Consider the following 18,326-nt stretch of genomic DNA (forward strand, 5'->3'; position numbering starts at 1 on the left):
TGCGGAGGCTCCGCCCTCTCACTCCCGGAAGTACAAGGGCCCGGCGTTTCCATGGCGGCGTCCTGGGGTGGGTAGCCGACCCCGCCCCTCAGTCCCTCTGCGGGCTGCGACTCCGGCTCGGGGACTCTGTTCTCAGTCTCCTGGCATCCCCGAGCCCCGGGAAGGCTGAACCACACACCCTGGTCTCCCGGTCTCACTTCGGCCGCCCTCCGGCCGGGTCCTCCCGACCGATCGCAGCCCGGCGGGAAGAGGGCGGGAGGTAATGGAGCCGGGGCGGCGGGCTGCAGGAGGCCGGGGAGGGACCCGGGTGACTTTCTGACCCTTTGCTTTCAGGGCAGGTGCTTGCTCTGGTGCTGGTGGCCGCACTGTGGGGTGGCACGCAGCCGCTGCTGAAGCGAGCCTCCTCCGGCCTGCAGCAAGTGCGTGAGCGGACGTGGGCCCGGCAGCTGTTGCAGGAGATGAAGACCCTCTTCTTGAATACCGAGGTGCGTCTGTGGCGACAAGCTCCCTCGGACGAGCCCCTGAGAGTTTGATCGTTGGTCGGCCGTATTCCCAGCCCATGTCTTACTCACTAGAAGTTCCCGGAAGAGTCATTTATCCTCTGTGAGTCGCAGTTTCATCATCCGTAAAATGGAAATTTTAATGATAATCCTTGTATAGGGCTGATATAAGAACTGAAGTAAGACATATAAAACACTTAGCATTGGGCCTAGTACAGGGTACATGTTCAATCTATGACTTTTTTTCTTTTTTTTTTTGTTTGTTTGTTTTTGGAGACAGGGTTTCTCTGTGTACCCCTAGCTATCCTGAACTCGCTAGCCTCGAACTCAGAAATCCGCCTGCATCTGACTCCCGAATGCTGGAATTAAAGGCGCCACCACTGCCCGGCTCCAGGAAGACTCTTTTTTTTTTTTTTTTTTTTAAAGATTTATTTATTTATTATATGTAAGTACACTGTAGCTGTCTTCAGACACTCCAGAAGAGGGAGTCAGATCTTGTTACGGATGGTTGTGAGCCACCATGTAGTTGCTGGGATTTGAACTCTGGACCTTCGGAAGAGCAGTCGGGTGCTCTTACCCACTGAGCCATCTCACCAGCCCTTTTTTTTGGTTTTTCGAGACAGGGTTTCTCTGTATAGCCCTGGCTATCCTGGAACTCACTTTGTAGAACAGGCTAGCCTCGAACTCAGAAATCCGTCTGCCTCTGCCTCCTGAGCGCTGGGATTAAAGGTGTGTGCCACCACACCCGGCCAGGACGACTCTTAATGTCGTTGTCACCAAGTTGAGCTTTCTTTCGGCTCAACTTGCCCTGGGGTAGAACATAAGGAAAGCTGTCGGTCGAGAGCTGCCTACGACCCATGGCTTTCGATGTAAGCTAGCTCGTTATACCCTACTCTGAGGGTTAGGGGAAAGGAGAGAGGTATAAATATAGTAGTGTGTGAATTCTGTGCAGAGAGATGGAGCTGGAGGCCATGGCGTGGACTACTTAGAAGGGGTGACATTGTCACTCAAGGCCTTATACCTACAGGGATGATGAGAACTGGCCACGACAACGAGTAAGAGGGCATTTAAGGCAATAGAGTACGTTGAATGCGTTTCTCTGTTTGCTCTAAGGGGTCCTCAAACACATGAGCGTTCAGTGAGCATTTGTAACCATGCCAACCCCTGTGGGAAAGGCATAAGCCAGAACAGGGGCTCTCAAACTGGGTAACAACTGGAAAGGGGTCTGACCCCCGATTTCCTGGATATCAGATATTTACATTACAGTTCATAGCGTTAGTACAATTACAATTATGAAATGGCAGTCAAAATCATTTTATGGTTGGGGGTCCCCACAACATGAGGAACTGAATTAAAGGGTGGCAGCATTAGGAAGGTTGAGAACCAGGAAGACCTTGCACATGCAGGCAGTCGCTGACAGGTCTCTCCTCTCTCTAGTACCTGATGCCCTTTCTCCTCAATCAGAGTGGATCCCTTCTTTACTACTTGACCTTGGCATCAACAGGTGCGTCTCTGGCTCGGGTCTTCTCTGGGGTGGAGGCCATGGTTTACAAAGGGAACCTGAAACACCTTGCATCTGTCAATGAGGGAGAACACCGGTTTCTGGTCCTTCGGTGGGTCACAGGGGCAGTGAGGAGAGGTATTTGGGCAGCAGCGGCAGCAGCAGCAGGAGGAGGTCCATTGTGGTCCCCTAAGTGCTGATTTCCTTTACTATCTGGGAGGAGGGGTTTTCCTGAGACTTTGACTGTGTGTTTGATGGTTGTTTCCATTTTTTATTAGATTTATTTTGTGTGTGCTCACGTGTCAGTGTATGTTGGTCAGAGGACAGTTTTTAGGAGTAGGCTCTCCTTGTGCTATCCTGTTATGCAGACAGGATACTCATACATGAATAAGTTTAAACAAACAAAAAAACAAAAAACAAAACCCTTTCCCGGTATAAGTGCGCGCTCTCTCTTTTCTCTCTCTCTCTCCCCCCCCTTTTCGCTCTCCCCCTCTTTCCCCCTCTCCCTTTCCTCCCCCCTCCCCCGAGCTGCATGTTATTGGTTATAAGCTGGGTCTGGTGTCTCATACCTATCACCCAGCACTCAGAGGTTAAGGGCAAAGGCAGGAATAGAGCCACAAGGTCATGGACGTTCTGGGATAGGTAATGTGTCCTGGGACACTTAGTTCTAGGCCAGGCTGTCTCAAAAAAACTTAACAAGGAACTCTATCCCACCACTTAGAGTTTTGCCCTTGACCTTTTGCAGAAGTCTCCTTGCTGTATTTTGCCTATCCTAGCGACGAGAGGCCCAAGGGGAGGAAAGAACCTGGTGAGATGGCCTCCAGCTCTGGTACCTGAGAGTCAGCTGCGGAGAATCCGTATCCATAAGACTGTGATTGCTAGGCTGGGATGCAGCTCATTTGATAGAGTGCTTACCCAGCATGCATGAAGCCCTGGGCTCTAGCCCAGCGCCTGGAAAACCCTCATGCTGTTTAATGGCTGTCATCCTGGTCCTTAGAAGGTAGAGGCGGGAGGATTGCGAGCTTAGGGCCACCCTCAGCTAATAGCAAGTTTAGTCGGAGCAGCCTGGGATACTTGAGGGTCTGTCTTTTTTTTTTTTTTTTTTTTTAAAATATTTACTTATTTATTATATGTAAGTACACTGTAGCTGTCTTCAGACACTCCAGAAGAGGGCGACAGATCTTGTTAAGGATGGTTGTGAGCTACCATGTGGTTGCTGGGATTTGAACTCAGGACCTTTGGAAGAGCAGTCGGCGCTCTTAACCACTGAGCCATCTCACCAGCCCCCAGAGGGTCTGTCCTATACAACTAAAGGGAGAGGGCTCCACAGGTAACAGCACCTACCTGATGTCTAGACTCTGATCCCTAGAACTACAAGGTCAGAAAGGAGAGGCTGTGCTTGCTAATTGTCCTTTGCCCTTCACATGGTGTTGGTATTCCAGGTTTCAAGCCTAGGGCCTAATGCAGTTACTGCTGAGGAAGACTGCGGAACTAATCATGTGGTGGCATTGTTATGACGTTTTTAATTTTTAAGTTATTTGATTATTTGTTTATATTTGGTATTTTGAGGCAGTTCCTCTGTGTAGCCCAGACTGTCCTGGAACTCACTTTATAGACCAGTTTGTCTTCAAACTCAGGGATCTGCCTGCCTCTGCCTCCCAAGATCTGGGATCAAAAATGTGAGCCACCACTGCCCAGCTTGTTTATGAAGCTTTTGTCTTTCAGTGTTAGGGATCAGCCCTACAAAGACTTGATGTGCTACGGAGGGAGGATACTGAGGTGGGACTCCTCCCTCTTAGAGGAAAAGGGAAGGAGGAAGGGGCGGGGCAGCAATAGGGATGTAAAGTGAATAAATTAACTCATGGGGAGAAAAAAAGGAAGCAAACAGTGAGGCTGGTGTCAGACATCAGAGGTCAGGTGTTGATGTGGAGTCCTGAGGAAGCCCTGAGCCTTGCTCCAGTCACTTCTGTGGAAATGAGCCCATTCTCTATGTGGCTCAGCCATATTAACTGGAAAAGGCAACAACTGACAGGCTCTGACTGGCCAGGAGAATGAGTTACAATCTTCTTAGAGTTCTCTGAAAATGTCGTTTAAAATAGGGAGGACCAGAATTCCATAAACAGATTGAATAAGCTTTTTCTACTTTATAACGTAGATGGTGAAACGATATAATAAAAGAAGTTAGGTATTAGTATTTGCTATTCATGAAAAGACCAGTTCAGACATTTTCTGTTTGGCTATAATGCTTTACAATTGTAAATACTTAAAGCCTACAGGAGGCTGTCACACAAACAGGTTTGCTTTGAGGAGAGGAGGCATTCTATAGGTGTTCTCTCTCTCTCCCTCTCTCCCTCCCCCCCCTCTCTCATTTTGTCTTTTCAAGTCAGGGTTTTTCTGTGTAGCCCTGGCTGTCCTGGAACTCACTCTGTAGACCAGGCTGGCCTCGAACTCAGAAATCCACCTGCCTCCGCCCCCCTGAGTGCTGGGATTAAAGGCGTGCGCCACCACTGCCTGGCAACTGTTTGTATTTTCTAGTTGTGACTGAACTTGTTACCCTGGACATGTAATGAAAAACTCAAACACATAATCTGTACTTCCTGGATAATCAGTGTCTGTCTGTTCTGTGAAGCCTGTGTAAAGAAAGAAACCCGAGTCAGAGCTGAGACTTCCAAGCACCTTGTCTGACTCAGTCTCTCCCCAAGACTCCTGATCTCTGCAGTCCACCCCCCCTTCCCCAGCCTCCACACAAGTGCTGCGGGGACCCAGACACCAGTCTCTGTGCTTCCAAAGCAGGCTCTTTCTGACCAAGTGTCCCCAGTATCTGCCCTCCTTTAGTGTCCCTGCTGTGTGGCCCAGGCTGCCCTTGTTCTTCCTGCCTCAGCTCCCTGGCGCCTGGGACTGCAGCTGTGTTTCTCAGCATCTGCTTCATGGGCCCTAGTTTTATTTCTTTTCCAGATAGAATGTATGTAGCCCCAGCTGTCCTGGAATTCCTGAGGAAGACAGGCTGGCCATGAACTCGGGCATCTGCCTGCTTCTGCTTCCAGAGCGATCGAATTAAAAATGTGTCACTATGCCGGGCATGGTGGCGCACACCTTTAATCCCAGTACTTGGGAGGCAGAGGCAGGAGGATTTCTGAGTTCAAAGCCAGCCTGGTCTACAGAGTGAGTTCCAGGACAGCCAGGACTTCACAGAAAAACCCTGTCTTGGAAAACCAAAAAAAAAAAAAAAAAAGTGTCACTGTGACTGTCTTGTGAACAACCGTGATGAAGTGGAGAGGGAAGAGGGCATATTGCAAATATTTTATCCTGAGAAAGACATTCTAGGAATTTTTCTTGTTCTGACTGCTCAGATCTGACGTTAGCTGTGCCCATCTGCAACTCTCTGGCCATTGTCTTCACACTGATTGTGGGGAAGGTCCTTGGAGAAGATATTGGTGGGAAAGGTAAGTTGAGTGGCTGCATGTCACTTGGGCCTTGGCATACGTGAACATTTTCCCGATTCTATCTCCCATGGGTGGGTGAGGAGAGGCCTTCCCTCATGTTGCCCTTTGTTCTACCACAGCTCTCCTGCTTGCCTGTGGCCCTCAGTCTCCTTTCCCTGAGCAATCTGCGGGCAGGGGCTGGGATGAGAACCAGGACCGGGGGTCGCCATCTTGTCTTCTTCCTTGGCCCCACTGACCCCAACCCCTTGATGGGTTCTTTATTTCAGAAGCAGTGGCTGGCATGGTGCTCACCATCACAGGGATTACAGTGTGCATCACAAGCTCGGTGATCAAGACCCAGGGCCAACCGTCGCCCTCCTGAGTGGGCCAACCCCGACCTTCAGCTCTGCTGTGCTCAGTGGATGCTGGGCACCGAGGTGTAGGCAGAATGATACACCAGCTTGCCTCTCTCATCTCTCAGATCGCATCTACCTCAGGGGTCACGATAAGAAATGCACTCTCAGAGTGCCAAGACTACACAGAAACCCTGCCTCAAAAAACCAAACAAGACAAAGGACAGCACTGGAAAGGCTTTGTAAACTTCAGTGGGTTCCACTGTTGGGATTTAGCACTGGAGCCAGGCATGGTGGGATACTCCAGTAATCACTCAGGAGGCAGAGGCTGATGGGTCTTTGTGAGTTTGAGGCCAGCCTGGTCTACAGAGCAAGTTCCAGGACAGCCAGGGCTACACAGAGAAACCCTGTCCTGGAAAACCAAAAAGAAGAAAAGCATTAAAAGGATTTAGCACTGGAGACTGTACAGCTACCCTCAGCCGCCATCTCAGGCCGCTGTCCCCCAGTCTGCGTTACCTGCTCTAGACTGTCAGCATCCACACAGCACCTCCGTTACATGGAAGGGGCTGGCTGCAGTCAACCAGGAATGGCCAGAAGCCTCCACAGTTCCATTACAGCGCTTTGGCTGACTGAAGGTGGGATTTGGGGACAGAGGTTACATCAGAATGTCAGATGGAAGAAAAACAAGCTGGCCCTGGGCAAAATGCTCAACTGTCAGCCCCTCAAGTAGACAGCGGTGTGCCGGACAGCATCTAGCTGCAGCAAACATCTGGCCAGCAGCAGCTTTTAATAAATGAACAGCAAACAAAGCTTAGCACATATTTTATTAGTATTGAGTCTGCCGAGTCTCCGGCAGGGATCACATAGGAAATAGTCTCCACAGAACTTGCTCGCTTGCCTGTGACTGCGGAGGCCACGCCTACTGTGAGCCCAGGAGACATAGCTTCTCCAGAACAGGTTGCTGAGGGCTGGGGACAGAGGTGGCTGGGAGTGGTTGTCCCCAGTTTATATCTGGAGCTCCCAGCTCTTAAGATGGTGGAGCATGGGCGGTTGTCGGGGCTACAGCTTCAGGCCCAGGCTGGTGTTGCGCAGACAAGGCCTCTTCTACTGTCTCTGCTGCCCTCTGGTGGATGTGTGGAGATATACAGAGCTATGTGTGTGCCCAATTTGCATGGACTGCCAGAGGTCCCCAACCATGAAAGGAGCCTACTGGATATTTGAACGCCTCACAAGGGAAACAGGAAGCCAGGCTTTCAGATTTAGATCTGTTTAATCACCAGGAGCCCAGACTTTAGCTCAGATCTCTGCCCATCTTAAGGCTTCCTGGTGTGCATGTGATGGGCTTACCTGATCCACAGGCTCCTCTGTGCAGGTGTTCTCATCCTCATCCACTTCCTGAGCCCCAGCTGTCTCCTTCCTCGGGTAAGGAGCCCCATACACTCCCGTAACTCCTAATAAAGAGGCAACATTGGCCGATGCCCAGGCTGTAGGGCCCTCAGGCTCCTGTGCCTTCACCTGCTACACCAGTTGGTTGCCTCGGAGGGTGACTACCCGTGTGAAGGTGGAAGGAGAGAACTGACTCCACAGAGTTGTCCTCTGACCTCTACATGGCCATGGCCTGCATATGCCCATGTGCGTGTGTGCACACAACAGTGAATATGGATGGAAATATAAGAAGCAAGGGACAAGCCGGGCGTGGTGGCGCACACCTTTAATCCCAGCACTCAGGAGGTAGAGGCAGGCAGATTTCTGAGTTCGAGGCCAGCCTGGTCTACAGAGTGAGTTCCAGGACAGCCAGGGCTACACAGAGAAACCCTGTCTCGAAAAGCCAAAAAAAAGAAAAGAAAGAAGCAAGGGACATGCTGGTAGAGGGTGGCACATAGCTCTGCTGACGCATTCTGCTGCAGACATCTGCCAGCAGCAGCAAGGCTCATCCTGTCGCGGCAGAGGGGGACTGATGTGAGAGCTTTCCTAGCATATGTAAGCACAGGCGTGCTGATGCAAAGGGCCAGCCCCAAAGCCCCTCACCTGACGCAGAAGAGAGAGCAGGGAGCTTGCTCCATGACTGCCAGGGCTGCCGGGACCTGGCATAGAAAGCGGATGGCCCGGTTTCCCCCAGCTCCTTTGGGCAAGGCTGGGCTGCTGGGGCCCTGTAGCCCTGGACCTTCAGATGGGACACTGGGTTAGAGCTTCATGTGTTTTCATCTTTCTCTCTCCCCAGTCTACGCTTCAGTGTGCCCTGCTGCCTGCGCAAGCTTGGGAGAGGCCATGTGCCTTCTTCATAGTCTGCATCCTGCCCGTCCGCCCGCCTGCCTGCATTCCTGTCAGGCTGTCTATCCAGGAATAGTTAAGTCAGCGCTGGCATTCAGAGATGCCCAGTGAAACCAGGCTGCTCTTGAGCCACATACGCACTGGCTCATCTGGAGGAACAGAGGCCTGGAACAGGGGGGAGAGTGGAAGGTTGGGCCCTGCTCTGCCCAGTAGCCAGTTCCAACACCCAGCCTTGTGAGGAGGCTTTTTGCCTATGCTTGAAAACTTCAGTTTCCACCCTCAAGGAAGCGGGGAGGGAGGGAATCATGGCTTCTCAGGCTTGCAGAGCAGGTGCATGGGGTGAGGCATGCAGCCTGTTGACACCTACCCTCTTCCTGTGGGCTTTGTAGGTCAGGCCTGGAGGACACCTGCAGTGAAGGGAGGTTAGAGGTGGGTCACAGGGCACTCGCTTCCTGTGATCCTTCACCTCAGACAAACCTACCAGCAGCCCCTGGACAGAGAGGGGCTGGGCACCAGCAGCTCCATATAGGGGAGGGCCTTGAACTCTTCTTCTCCAACAGCCACATAGTAATGGCCGTTCACCAGAGCAGTCCCTGTGGACAGTGGGATCCCCTCGAGGGTGCAGAGTCTGCGAAGAGAGGTAACAAGGAGCTGGTGGGTGAGAGGCTGCTTCCTACCCACTAGGCACTGCGCTCCAGCCAACAACAGTCAACTTAGGCTCTGCCCTGACTAGAAGGGCTGGGTTAGGGAACACAGCTGTCCTGGGTCTTGGGACTTGACATGGACACACTTGTCCTCTGGGGCACAGGAGGAAGGCCTGCTGGGCAGCATACACCCTCCCTTGGCCTTTTCATCCCCAGTAGCAGACACATACAGTGGCGCTCCTTGGGGTGCATTCTCCTTTGTCCTATACTCACTTGTGTACAGCCCCCCTCCCATGCTCACTTGTGTACAGCCCCCCCCGTGCTCACTTGTGTACAGCCCCCCTGTGCTCACTTGTGTACAGCCCCCCGTGCTCACTTGTGTACAGTCCCACTCTGTAAGGTAACCTTCTCACTGAGCAGCTTCAACACCATTTCCCAGTCCTGGATGGCAGTCTGGGACAGCTTCAGACCAAAGGGGGGACTTAGCAGATCCCCGTTCCTGAACACACTGAGACAGAGAGCAGCCAAGTAAGGGGAAGGATCCCCAAGACTCCCTCTGTGAAAGGGGGTGCAAGAACCAAATGGTCCAAGAACCATTCTCATGCTGGGTTCTTAATCTTGCCACTTGGAATAGGAGCTCCTGGAAAAACAGCCCACTCCCACTTTCTTGGCCTCAGAGAGGCACACATCTACACCCCCACCCTCACCCCTGCTCCCTGAGGTTGGCACTCACTGGATGTAGCAGGGGGCATCTGCTGGCAACCACTGTCCAAAGACACCATCACACGGGCGCTGAGACACAGGAGGCTCCTGAAACCAAGTCAGCTCTTCAAGTCAGAAGTTCAGGACTGGTTGAAACTGAGTGGTTCTAAACATGGGGTGAGCAAGCAGGACCCACACTGTGCAGGAGAGCGAGTGAGCAGGGATGAGTCTGGTTACACCTTTCTGACAGGAGCATCTGTGCTTCCCGGTCACATAACTCCTGTCCTCTGCCCTTGTGTGTCACCCATTTACTTATTCCTTTGGGGACCATGGCCTGGAGATTAGGTAAAAGACTAGGACTGAGCCAGGGATAGTGTCCTCAAGTCCCATGACCCAGGACAGCAGCAGGTTCTAGAGTGAGCGTGATGTGCTCCCTGAAACCACAATTCTTGCTGCTTCCAGGACCCCATTCAAAATTAGAGCAGTCCCAGGAGGAATGGGACAAGAGAGGCGACAGACAGTGGCCCCCAGGGACTTACATGTTGTTGCCTAGTCTTCCCACCTGGGTGTTTCCTTTCAGGAGGCAAATAGCTGAAAGGACAGACAGGTCCCAGGTCACCTTAAGGAAGTGTGAACCTTTGCCATCCAAGTTTATGCATATCAAAGCCGAGACTCTGTCTTCACCATGGCTGGACTGAGATAAAAGGTATGTGCCACCTACTGCCTAGCTTTTTAAAAAAATGTAATTACTAAACAAAAAACACCCTTCAGAAAGACGTCCAACTTACAGAATTGTACCCACAGGCTTGTCCTGGTTGTGATGGGCATACACCTTAGTAACAATCTGAGTTACAGCTCAATTTATTTGTTTACATAGCTTCTGGCTAGTTTCTCAATGTGATTCTGCACTCTGGTAGTGCACTCTCCCCAGGCTTTGGAAAAACTAAGCCTGTTGATTTGAAGTAAGTACTAGTTACACTATTATTCCCACCACTCTCCGCAGGCACTTGAGCCAGCCCCAACCCACTCACTGGATCTTGTGGAATCGTTCAAAGCCAGCAGCCACATATTGTCCTCCGTTCTGTAGGTCAGCCAAGTTGGTGACAGGGTGGCCATCACTAAGTGTGTAGAGGGCACGTACAGCCAGTGGGGCTTGCACAGCTGATGTCACCTCATAAAGGAAAGCCTCCATGGTGGGGTAGCGGCGTTGGGTCACCACCAGCTGGTGGCCTGGGAAGAAGGCGTCCCCATTTCGATACACCAGTATCCTCTTGGCTGCCATTGTATATCCTCACTCACAGACACAGAGCTGTTGCCAAGCAACTAAGACTGGGCTGGAAGTTATGCCAAAGGTAGAGTCCTGCCCTCTTATCCAGGAAGGCTGCGAGCACCTTGGATGGGAGCATTTCCCTGATCTCAGGGTCTCAGCTCTGCCCTTGATGGGCCTCAGGAGCAGGTTGGTGTGATTACTTGTTTTGCAGAATTGGGATCAAACCCCAGCCCTGGTCCAGCATGGTCTGATCACATAATGAAAGGAAGACCTCGGGCCCAGTAAGAGGGAGGTGTCCGTCGCCTCCAGGGCTTGGGCTCCTTTGAACAGCTGAGACCAAGAGCAATCAGCCTGGAGCTCATTACCCAAGGGGGATGGCTGACTTCTCGGCAGGCAGCACTGCTCGCTGCTTCTGGGGATGATGGTCCATGTCAGTGGGAGGTGACCCAGACAGCCCAGAATCTGTCCTGGTCAGAGGCAGGAGATAAAAGACCTTTCCAAAGCCTGGTCTAACATTCGGGTGACTGAGGAAAGCATCAAAGTATGGGGTACGGGTTGGGGTCAGCGCCAATGGCAGCCACAGAGGCCTCGATGATGGTGGTTGGCAACTTACGGGTCAGCTCTGCTGATGGAACAAAACTTAATTATCAGGCTGGCAAGAATGCCGAGCATGAAACTCAGAACTCTTAAGAAGCTGGTCAGAAGGCTGGTGAGATGGCTCATTGGGTAAGAGCACCGACTGTTCTTCCAAAGGTCCAGAGTTCAAATCCCAGCAACCATATGGTGACTCACAACCATCTGTAAAAAGATCTGATGCCCTCTTCTGGAGTGTCTGAAGTCAGCTACAGTGCACTTGCATATAATAAATAAATCTTTAAAAAAAAAAAGCTGGTCAGAAAGAAAACATAGGTCACGCACGTGTGCACACACACACAATCACAATCTGGCTGGGCCTGACCACCTGTTTCATCAATTTCACAAGTGCACATGAATACTTATACACATATGCATGTACATATGTATTATTTGTACATATACATTTGTTTATACAATTTATATATGTGTATGTATTTGGTAAATGGAGCAGAGCCCCAGCAGCTACATTTTTTTTTTTCCTCTTTTTGAGACAGGGTTTCTCTGTGCAGCTTGACTTCCTGGAACTCACTCTGTAGACCAGGCTGGCCTCAAACTCAAATCCGCCTGCCTCTGCCTCCCAAGTGTTGGGATTAAAGGCGTGCGCCACCACTGCCCAGCCCATTTCTCTTCTTAGTATAATTTATGAAATGTTTTATTATGCAACCTTTATTTAATATTCTAGGAGGAGGGGGGTACACGCTTTTTATTATTTTTTTTGTTTTGTTTTTTTTCCGAGACAGGGTTTCTTTGTGTGGCCCTGGCTGTCCTGGAACTCACTTTGTAGACCAGGATGGCCTCGAACTCAGACATCCGCCTGCCTCTGCCTCCCGAGTGCTGGTACACGCTATTCTTGGCTCTAACTTTATTACATCTTTCTGGCAAAACAACTAAAACCACCTCCTCAAACTTCCTTCCTAAAAGTATTTGAATCAATTCTGTAGTCATTAATTCATGCAAACAGCATTAATTTGTGAAAGTCCATCTTCATGTTGATCTGCAGGAGATTTGCCCAGTGGAGTGGCTGTCATCCAGGAAGTGATCACAGCAGCATAGGCAGTGAGGGTCTCCCAGGGTCCACTCACACCAAGTCATGTGTATGAGGAGTGTGGCAATGACCAACACGAGGAAACACATCAGTAGCAAGAAGCAATCCTGAGACGAAGTCTTTGGGGCCGTACCTTACCTGAGGACACCCATGGCAGCCGAGGAAGATGGGTGAGTCGTCTCCAGGGAGCTCACTTGTCCACACAGCTCCGCCTGCATGGCGGCCAAGAATCCAAGGAAAACTTTTATTCTCCAGGATCCTCCCACCCTACTTAGCCCAAGAGGAGGTGGAAGTTGGTTTAAGTCAAAGGCAGAAGGTAAAAGGGTGTGTCCTTTCTCCTACCGTACCAGCTCAGCCCTCTAGCTTCTCTTAGCCTGAGATCTACCGATGGCCAGAGGCAAGGGCAGGAGACAGGTGGTACCAGGGATGCAGGACAAGGGCCTGCTCCCCTTATCATTTTTCACAGCATCTCCTTTGGGAACCCTTCCTCTCCTGGATCCCCAGGTCTTTCCTGATGCTCCTGCTTTCCAGTATCTGCCCTTCCCCTCTTCTTGTCTTGAGGAAGACAAGTTCTCCAGTGGTCTTCATCTCCATTGCAGAGCTCCACGGTTTCCCCATCCTTCTGGACTAAGCTTACTGGTATTTCCATGGCCAGAAGTGCTAGCACTGGGTGTGTGTGTGTGTGTGTGTGTGTGTGTGTGTGTGTGTGGCTCTTGGATGGTTTAGTCCTAATGAGATCCAAGCTACCTCATTTCTGCCCTGCCAAGGTCTCATCCCAAATCACGTGGCCTTCTGAGATATTCAAATCATAGGCCCCGGTGCTTCGGCTGTGAGTTTCCTTGTAGCTTGGCTTTCTGGAATATCTGTCCTCAATATTTAGATTTTCACAGAGTGGGCAGCTGTGTTTCAGCCTTTTCAGAACAAGGACTCCTAAACTTGAGGTTCCCCAGGGATCTGATCCTCTAGGACTTTCAACTGCTGGAGGGAGGTTTCCTTAAAGCGCTGTCCACCATGGTCTGGTCCTTTGGTGACCCTGTCCCCTCCAGCCTGGCTCTCTAATGCTGCAGGCAGCTGTGGTGCAGAGTTCCTATAGCAGAGTTCCCTGCCTTTAGACCCAGCAGTGGTTTTGCCTGCATGGGTCACACGGTCTAGGAGCTTCTGGGGCTTCAATCTGCCCTTGTGGCAGGAGTCCTCTGCACGATGGGGCTCTCCGATGATCCTGTCTCTATAGGATTGGTTGTCCAGAACGCAGCTTGATTGCAACCAGGTCTTATCATAGGCCTGTCCCCTGTGCTTCAGGTACGTGTCAGGAGGCTTGCCTCTGGTTTGGCTTGCTTCTGGGGATCTCAGTGTTTGCTTGAGAATTAGGTACTGTTAGGAAAGAACAGAGGCAAGCTTGCCCAGGCCCATATAGCAAAAGGCCCCTCCCCACCCTTGAGCTTAGGGCTCTGTTAGTCCTACCTCCTTCCGACTGTTGATGGCCTGCTGTAGCCACAGCAGCTCCATGGCTAAGTGGTTGCGGTGCTCCTGGAGCTCCTGTTGACTCAGGGACAGTCCTAGGTCTGTGATGGCAATGCAGAGGGAAGAGAAGAAGGCCTTGAGACGGCCTTAGAACTGAGAGCCAGCCGAGTGCCAGATACTGGCAACCCTTCCAGCTCTCAGGCAGAGGGAAGGAGGTGGGGGAGGGTTGCAACTATATCCTTTCACGGTTCATGGGAGGCTGAGACCCAGAGGAGGTTGGGCTTGCCCTGACCTAGCCAGATAAGTACCTGCATTTTCCACCTTGGAGACAGAGGTATCTCGGCTGTTTCCCCAGCTGGCTTTCCTGCCCTGCTCAGCCTGCAGCCAGGTGCTGTCGTCTCTGCAAAGACTTCCTGCATTTGCTGGGCTCTCTTCTGTCTTCTTCAGTACTATCTCCTCCCACATGAGCTCTTTTTCAGAGTCTTTATATGGGGAATGGCTCCATAGTTTCTGCTCTGGGTTTGGTATTTTCTCAGCTTTCCAGGACTGATGAGATTTTGCCTTATAAGAATTTTGAGAGGTGTGAGAATTGCAGGGCTGGCCACCCCCCATGTCTAGAAACCATAGTCTAGTGGGCAAGTGGGTAGGATTAGGGATTTGGGTGTGAGGAAGTGAACTTGCTTTCTCTTCCAATTACTACTGAGGCTTTTGGCAGAAAAAAACGAGTTCCAGTCTGAGTAGTAGTATACATCTTTAATACAAGCATCTGGGGAGGCTGCGGCAGGAAATCCATTGAGTTCAAGGCCAACCCAGGCTACCTAGTAAGGCTCTGTGTCTACAGACTTTTGGAGCTTGCTGGAGAGATGGCTCAGCAGTTAAAAGGAACTTGTTCTTTCAGAGGACCCAGGTTCAGTTCCCAGCACCCATTCGGTGGTTCACAGTTGTTAACTCCAGTTCCAGAGGGTCTAATGTCCTCTTTTGACCTCTGGGGGTGCCAGGCTACATACAGTGTACAAACAACAGGCAAAACACCCTCACACATGAAATAGATCTTCAAAGAAGGGAGACCCACCATTCCCCTGAACCCGATAGCAGGTTCTCCTTTCCTTTCCCCTGGAGTGTATCGTACCTCTGGGAGAAATACGGGCTTGGGGATCCAGCCCCCAGTCCACTGAAGCGTGCTGAGGTCACCCTCAATCTCCTGTACAATTGCCTCATACTCGGCTCGAAGGTTCTGGAATTGACGTCGGACCAAGAAGCCTCGGAAGCCGGCCTAATGCAGAGAACAAGTGGGAAAGCTAGCTCTTAACATGTCTGGGAAAGCGCTATCTTGGTAAACACTTGATTTTGTCGTCGTTGCCAGGCCCTTGCACATGCTGGGCAAGCACTCGACCTCTGAGCCCAAAAGGCTCTTTGATGCTGGGGGCTGCCAGAGGGAACACGGTCATGGGGAAGGGTTAGGCGAGTGTGGTTTGGAGCTCTGGGAGGTGAAGAGAAGATGCTGAGCTGGACCCTCATTCTCGATTTAAGGTCCTTTTATCTCTTCTCTAACCGCGCCACAGCTCCGCATTCTTCAGTGCCGTGCGGAGGGCGTGCGAGTGAGACGTTACGTGACAGCATTTGGCCGGAAGGTCCAGTCCCTGACCCCAGGTACAATCGCAATTCCGTCCCGACCTGTAATTTAGACACCTTCCGAAGGAAGAGGTCCGGATCCATCTCGTCGCCAACCGCCCTGCACCGTGCGTCATTCGCTTGCGCGCGCTTGCGCAGTGAGTCTTCAGGCAGCGCCGCTCCTGGGCATGCGCAAATGTAGGGCTCCACCCGCCGTCTCCAGGGTCACACGCTGGGCTTCTCCCTCTGAGTCGAACGCGCAACCGGGTCCGGTTCGTGACCCCCCTCCCCAACCCTGTGTATGGCACAGTGAAAGCAAGGAGAGCACAGAGGAGTCGCTTTTCCGTTTGTTTAATTCCAACCAGTGCCCCCGACCCCATAGCACCAAGGGGCTCCCGAATCCGTAGAATTCACAGTTTGAAGAGAAGGAGAGCAGCAGAAGAGTCTAGGCGACACCTACGCCGCTGGCTGCTCCTCAGGCTCGGCATTCTCTGCCAAGTGTAACTTCTGTCTGTGTCAGTCAAGGAGTGTGACTCTTTGGACCTGTGTATCCACATGCCTTCCCATCCTGTACAGGTTGTGTGTGTGTGTGTGTGTGTGTGTGTGTGTGTGTGCGCGCGTGTGTGTGCGTGTGTGTGTGTTCAGGACCACCACACCAGGGTACAGCCACCTAAATAAAGATTAAAATCTGAAAGGCAGATGTGGTGGTGCACGCCTTTAATTCCAGCCCTTGGGAGGCAGAGGCAGGTGGATCTCTGTATCTCCGTGAGTTCGAGACCAGCCTGCTCTACTCAGAACAGCTAGGGCTACACATAAAAACCCTGTCTCGGACCCCGAATTCCTCTTGCCCCCTAAAAGAAAAGCCTGAAAGGGCAGGAGACCAGCAGACAAGCTTTGCTATGTGTCGGTGTCTGCTTCAAAGATTTTCATCATGCTACACAGTGAGACTGTCTCAAAACAAACAAAAAAGATATCAGTGTTTAAAAACATACTCCTTACATGCATTTTTCTCTCCACAGCCCGCTCTGTTTGTTTGTTTGATCCTAGCTGTTCTAGAACACGCTATGAAGATTTGGATTACTGCAAACCCAAGAGCTCTGCTTGCATGTCTCTGCCTTCCAAGTGCTGGGATTAACATTTTGTGTCACCACACCTGATGCATTTTTCCCTTATAATTTGGGAAATTCCTGTTAAGTGGGGGCAGTTTGTGGCTAATTCTGAGTCAGTAGGAGAGCAGAAGATGGGAATATTTGTTAGGTGTGAATAGAGACAAGAATGAAGAAACTGATTTCCTGCCCCTCATTTCTCCCTCACCCTAGAGGCACGCAAATCCCTAAAGCCCCTTGGAAAGGATACATGGAATTGCTAAGATCTTCCAGCTGTCAACACAGAGAAAAGGAGGTTTATGTCAGGGGACCCAGAACAAACCTGGATGCTCTGGGGAAGGCCTACTGGTGGAGCTTGGGGGGCTCACAACTCTTGGGTTCATGTACCCCCAACTTTCCATGGGAGACTTGGGAGCCTGTGCCCTCTCCACCCGTTGTGTCCCAGGATCCACAACAGCCAGCTCTATGACCCACATTGCTAAGCAGCTGGTCCAGGTTGCGGTCAGCCATTGTCTTCTTCTGCTCCTCAGGCAAGCCTTCTGTGACGCCATCCTCTTCCTCGTCCTCGTCCTCTTCCTCCCCACACACATCCAGGCTGAAGTGCAGTCTGGCCAACTTCTCCTGCATCTCCCGAACATGCTCCAACTGCTCGAAGGAACATTCCTTCCCTGGACAACTCTTGAGCTTAGGAGGCAGCCCAGGACCCTAACCCTAGCCTGCCCCCAGACCATGACCCCCAGCAGCACCCACAGAACTGCCCTGCTCCCGGACTTACCAAAGGCCTGCAGGCGGCCTGAATGAAAATCATTGAGTAAGTTCAGCAGCCCCCCCTCCATCTCATAAACATCTGTCACCTCTGTCAGGAAGGAGTGTTGCAGGGGTGTGCCTGCGGAGCCGCCTCCACCTCCAGCCAGCACCGGTCGGCATTTCTCCTTGCCTACTCTGGGTAAAGTAGACAGGACCGTGGTCATAGGTGTGTCATGTCTCTCTGCACTCCTGCATCGGCCCCACCCACTCACCAACACAAACTGGTGTTTGTTCTCTGGTCCTATCCTGAGCAGCAGGAGAGGTTAAGGGAAGGAGCAGATGAAGGGGAGAAAGGGAGAGGGCAGAAAGACATCTGTTTCCACGGATGCTGCAGCCAGAGGCCTGCCTACAAGGAGACTAACCGAGAGCCCATGAAGCCCCTGTGGCTCTGGATAGGTCACTTGGCCTTGGCCTTGAGGGAGTTTCTTCCTTTACTGCCAATGAAGCACCTCCCACCAAAAATCACCCTGCTCTTGTTCCGTTCCAGCAACTGTTCTGAATTTTCCATCTACTTGAAGGGGTGGCTCTGGCTACAGCAGGGTAACACCCTCTTCTCCCCAGAGTAACCCTGAACACACCAGCCAGTTGGGCCTTCCTTCCTCTCCAACTGCATTTCCTTCTACTCTCAAACAGCCCTGAGCTCCGGATAAAATCTAAGGCCATGCCAGTGCCTGCTGGCCAGGCAGATGGTATGGAGTCCCACAGGGGACACTGGTTTTATCTAGAACAATGGGGAAAAGAACACATTGTATTTATGGGAACGAGCCTGGATCTAGCGTAGGACCTAAATTATTTTTGTTTTGTTATTTTGAGACAAGGTCTAACTACCCAGCCTTGACTGGCCCGGATCTCACTGTGTAGTCCAAGCTGTTCTCGGAGAGATACACCAGCCTCTGCCACCCAATGCTAGGATTAAAGGCATTTGCCACCGCACCTGGCCACCAAAATTCTTAACAACATTGGTGTTTTTGTTGTGTGTGTGTGTGTGTGTTTTTTT

General features: G+C 51.4%; 4 protein-coding genes across 8 annotated transcripts in view; 1 reads left to right on the forward strand and 3 right to left on the reverse strand.

Moving 5' to 3' along the window:
- Window positions 1-14: 14 nt before the first annotated feature.
- Window positions 15-6,123, forward strand: Tmem234 (transmembrane protein 234). 4 transcript variants are annotated; one of them, XM_029540081.1, is made up of 6 exons: window positions 37-67; window positions 334-485; window positions 1,938-2,004; window positions 2,747-2,809; window positions 5,352-5,444; window positions 5,711-6,123. In XM_029540081.1, the coding sequence occupies exons 1-6, from the start codon at window positions 52-54 to the stop codon at window positions 5,803-5,805; spliced, it is 486 nt and encodes a 161-aa protein (XP_029395941.1). In that variant the 5' UTR covers window positions 37-51; the 3' UTR covers window positions 5,806-6,123. The 4 variants fall into 4 exon arrangements, with proteins under 4 accessions (XP_021056651.1, XP_029395944.1, XP_029395941.1 ...); XM_029540083.1 differs by having other exon boundaries at window positions 5,714-6,123; XM_021200992.2 differs by lacking the exon at window positions 2,747-2,809 and having other exon boundaries at window positions 15-67.
- A 264-nt stretch (window positions 6,124-6,387) lies between these two features.
- Dcdc2b (doublecortin domain containing 2B) lies at window positions 6,388-10,675 on the reverse strand. The gene is made up of 9 exons (XM_029540398.1): window positions 10,425-10,675; window positions 9,933-9,984; window positions 9,425-9,498; window positions 9,068-9,199; window positions 8,529-8,675; window positions 8,415-8,454; window positions 7,805-7,940; window positions 7,124-7,227; window positions 6,388-6,405 (listed from the first exon to the last, which is right to left on the reverse strand). Exons 1-9 carry the CDS (start codon window positions 10,673-10,675, stop codon window positions 6,388-6,390), a joined length of 954 nt encoding a protein of 317 aa, XP_029396258.1.
- Window positions 10,676-12,126: 1,451 nt separating this feature from the next.
- Iqcc (IQ motif containing C) lies at window positions 12,127-15,545 on the reverse strand. Its single transcript, XM_021201009.2, is given in 8 exon segments — window positions 12,127-13,021; window positions 13,054-13,231; window positions 13,233-13,285; window positions 13,287-13,715; window positions 13,806-13,906; window positions 14,114-14,366; window positions 14,935-15,078; window positions 15,480-15,545. Coding segments are annotated over 8 exon segments (1,293 nt in total). The 5' UTR covers window positions 15,522-15,545; the 3' UTR covers window positions 12,127-12,928.
- A 206-nt stretch (window positions 15,546-15,751) lies between these two features.
- The window catches only part of Ccdc28b (coiled-coil domain containing 28B), a 4,940-nt gene continuing 2,365 nt past the window's right edge, over window positions 15,752-18,326 (reverse strand). Inside the window, exons 3-6 of one of the 2 annotated variants that reach the window (XM_021200654.2) lie at window positions 17,298-17,464; window positions 16,997-17,190; window positions 16,773-16,795; window positions 15,752-15,927 (exon numbers count right to left, since the gene is read on the reverse strand). In XM_021200654.2, coding sequence (XP_021056313.1) covers window positions 15,873-15,927; window positions 16,773-16,795; window positions 16,997-17,190; window positions 17,298-17,464 — 439 coding nt within the window. In that variant the 3' untranslated portion in view covers window positions 15,752-15,872. Of the gene's footprint in view, window positions 15,928-16,772; window positions 16,796-16,819; window positions 17,191-17,297; window positions 17,465-18,326 lie in introns of those variants that run through there. The other variant, XM_021200653.2, reaches the window with a different exon arrangement.

The sequence above is a fragment of the Mus pahari genome, chromosome 6 (genome assembly GCF_900095145.1).
Source record: "Mus pahari chromosome 6, PAHARI_EIJ_v1.1, whole genome shotgun sequence".
NCBI lineage: Eukaryota > Metazoa > Chordata > Mammalia > Rodentia > Muridae > Mus > Mus pahari.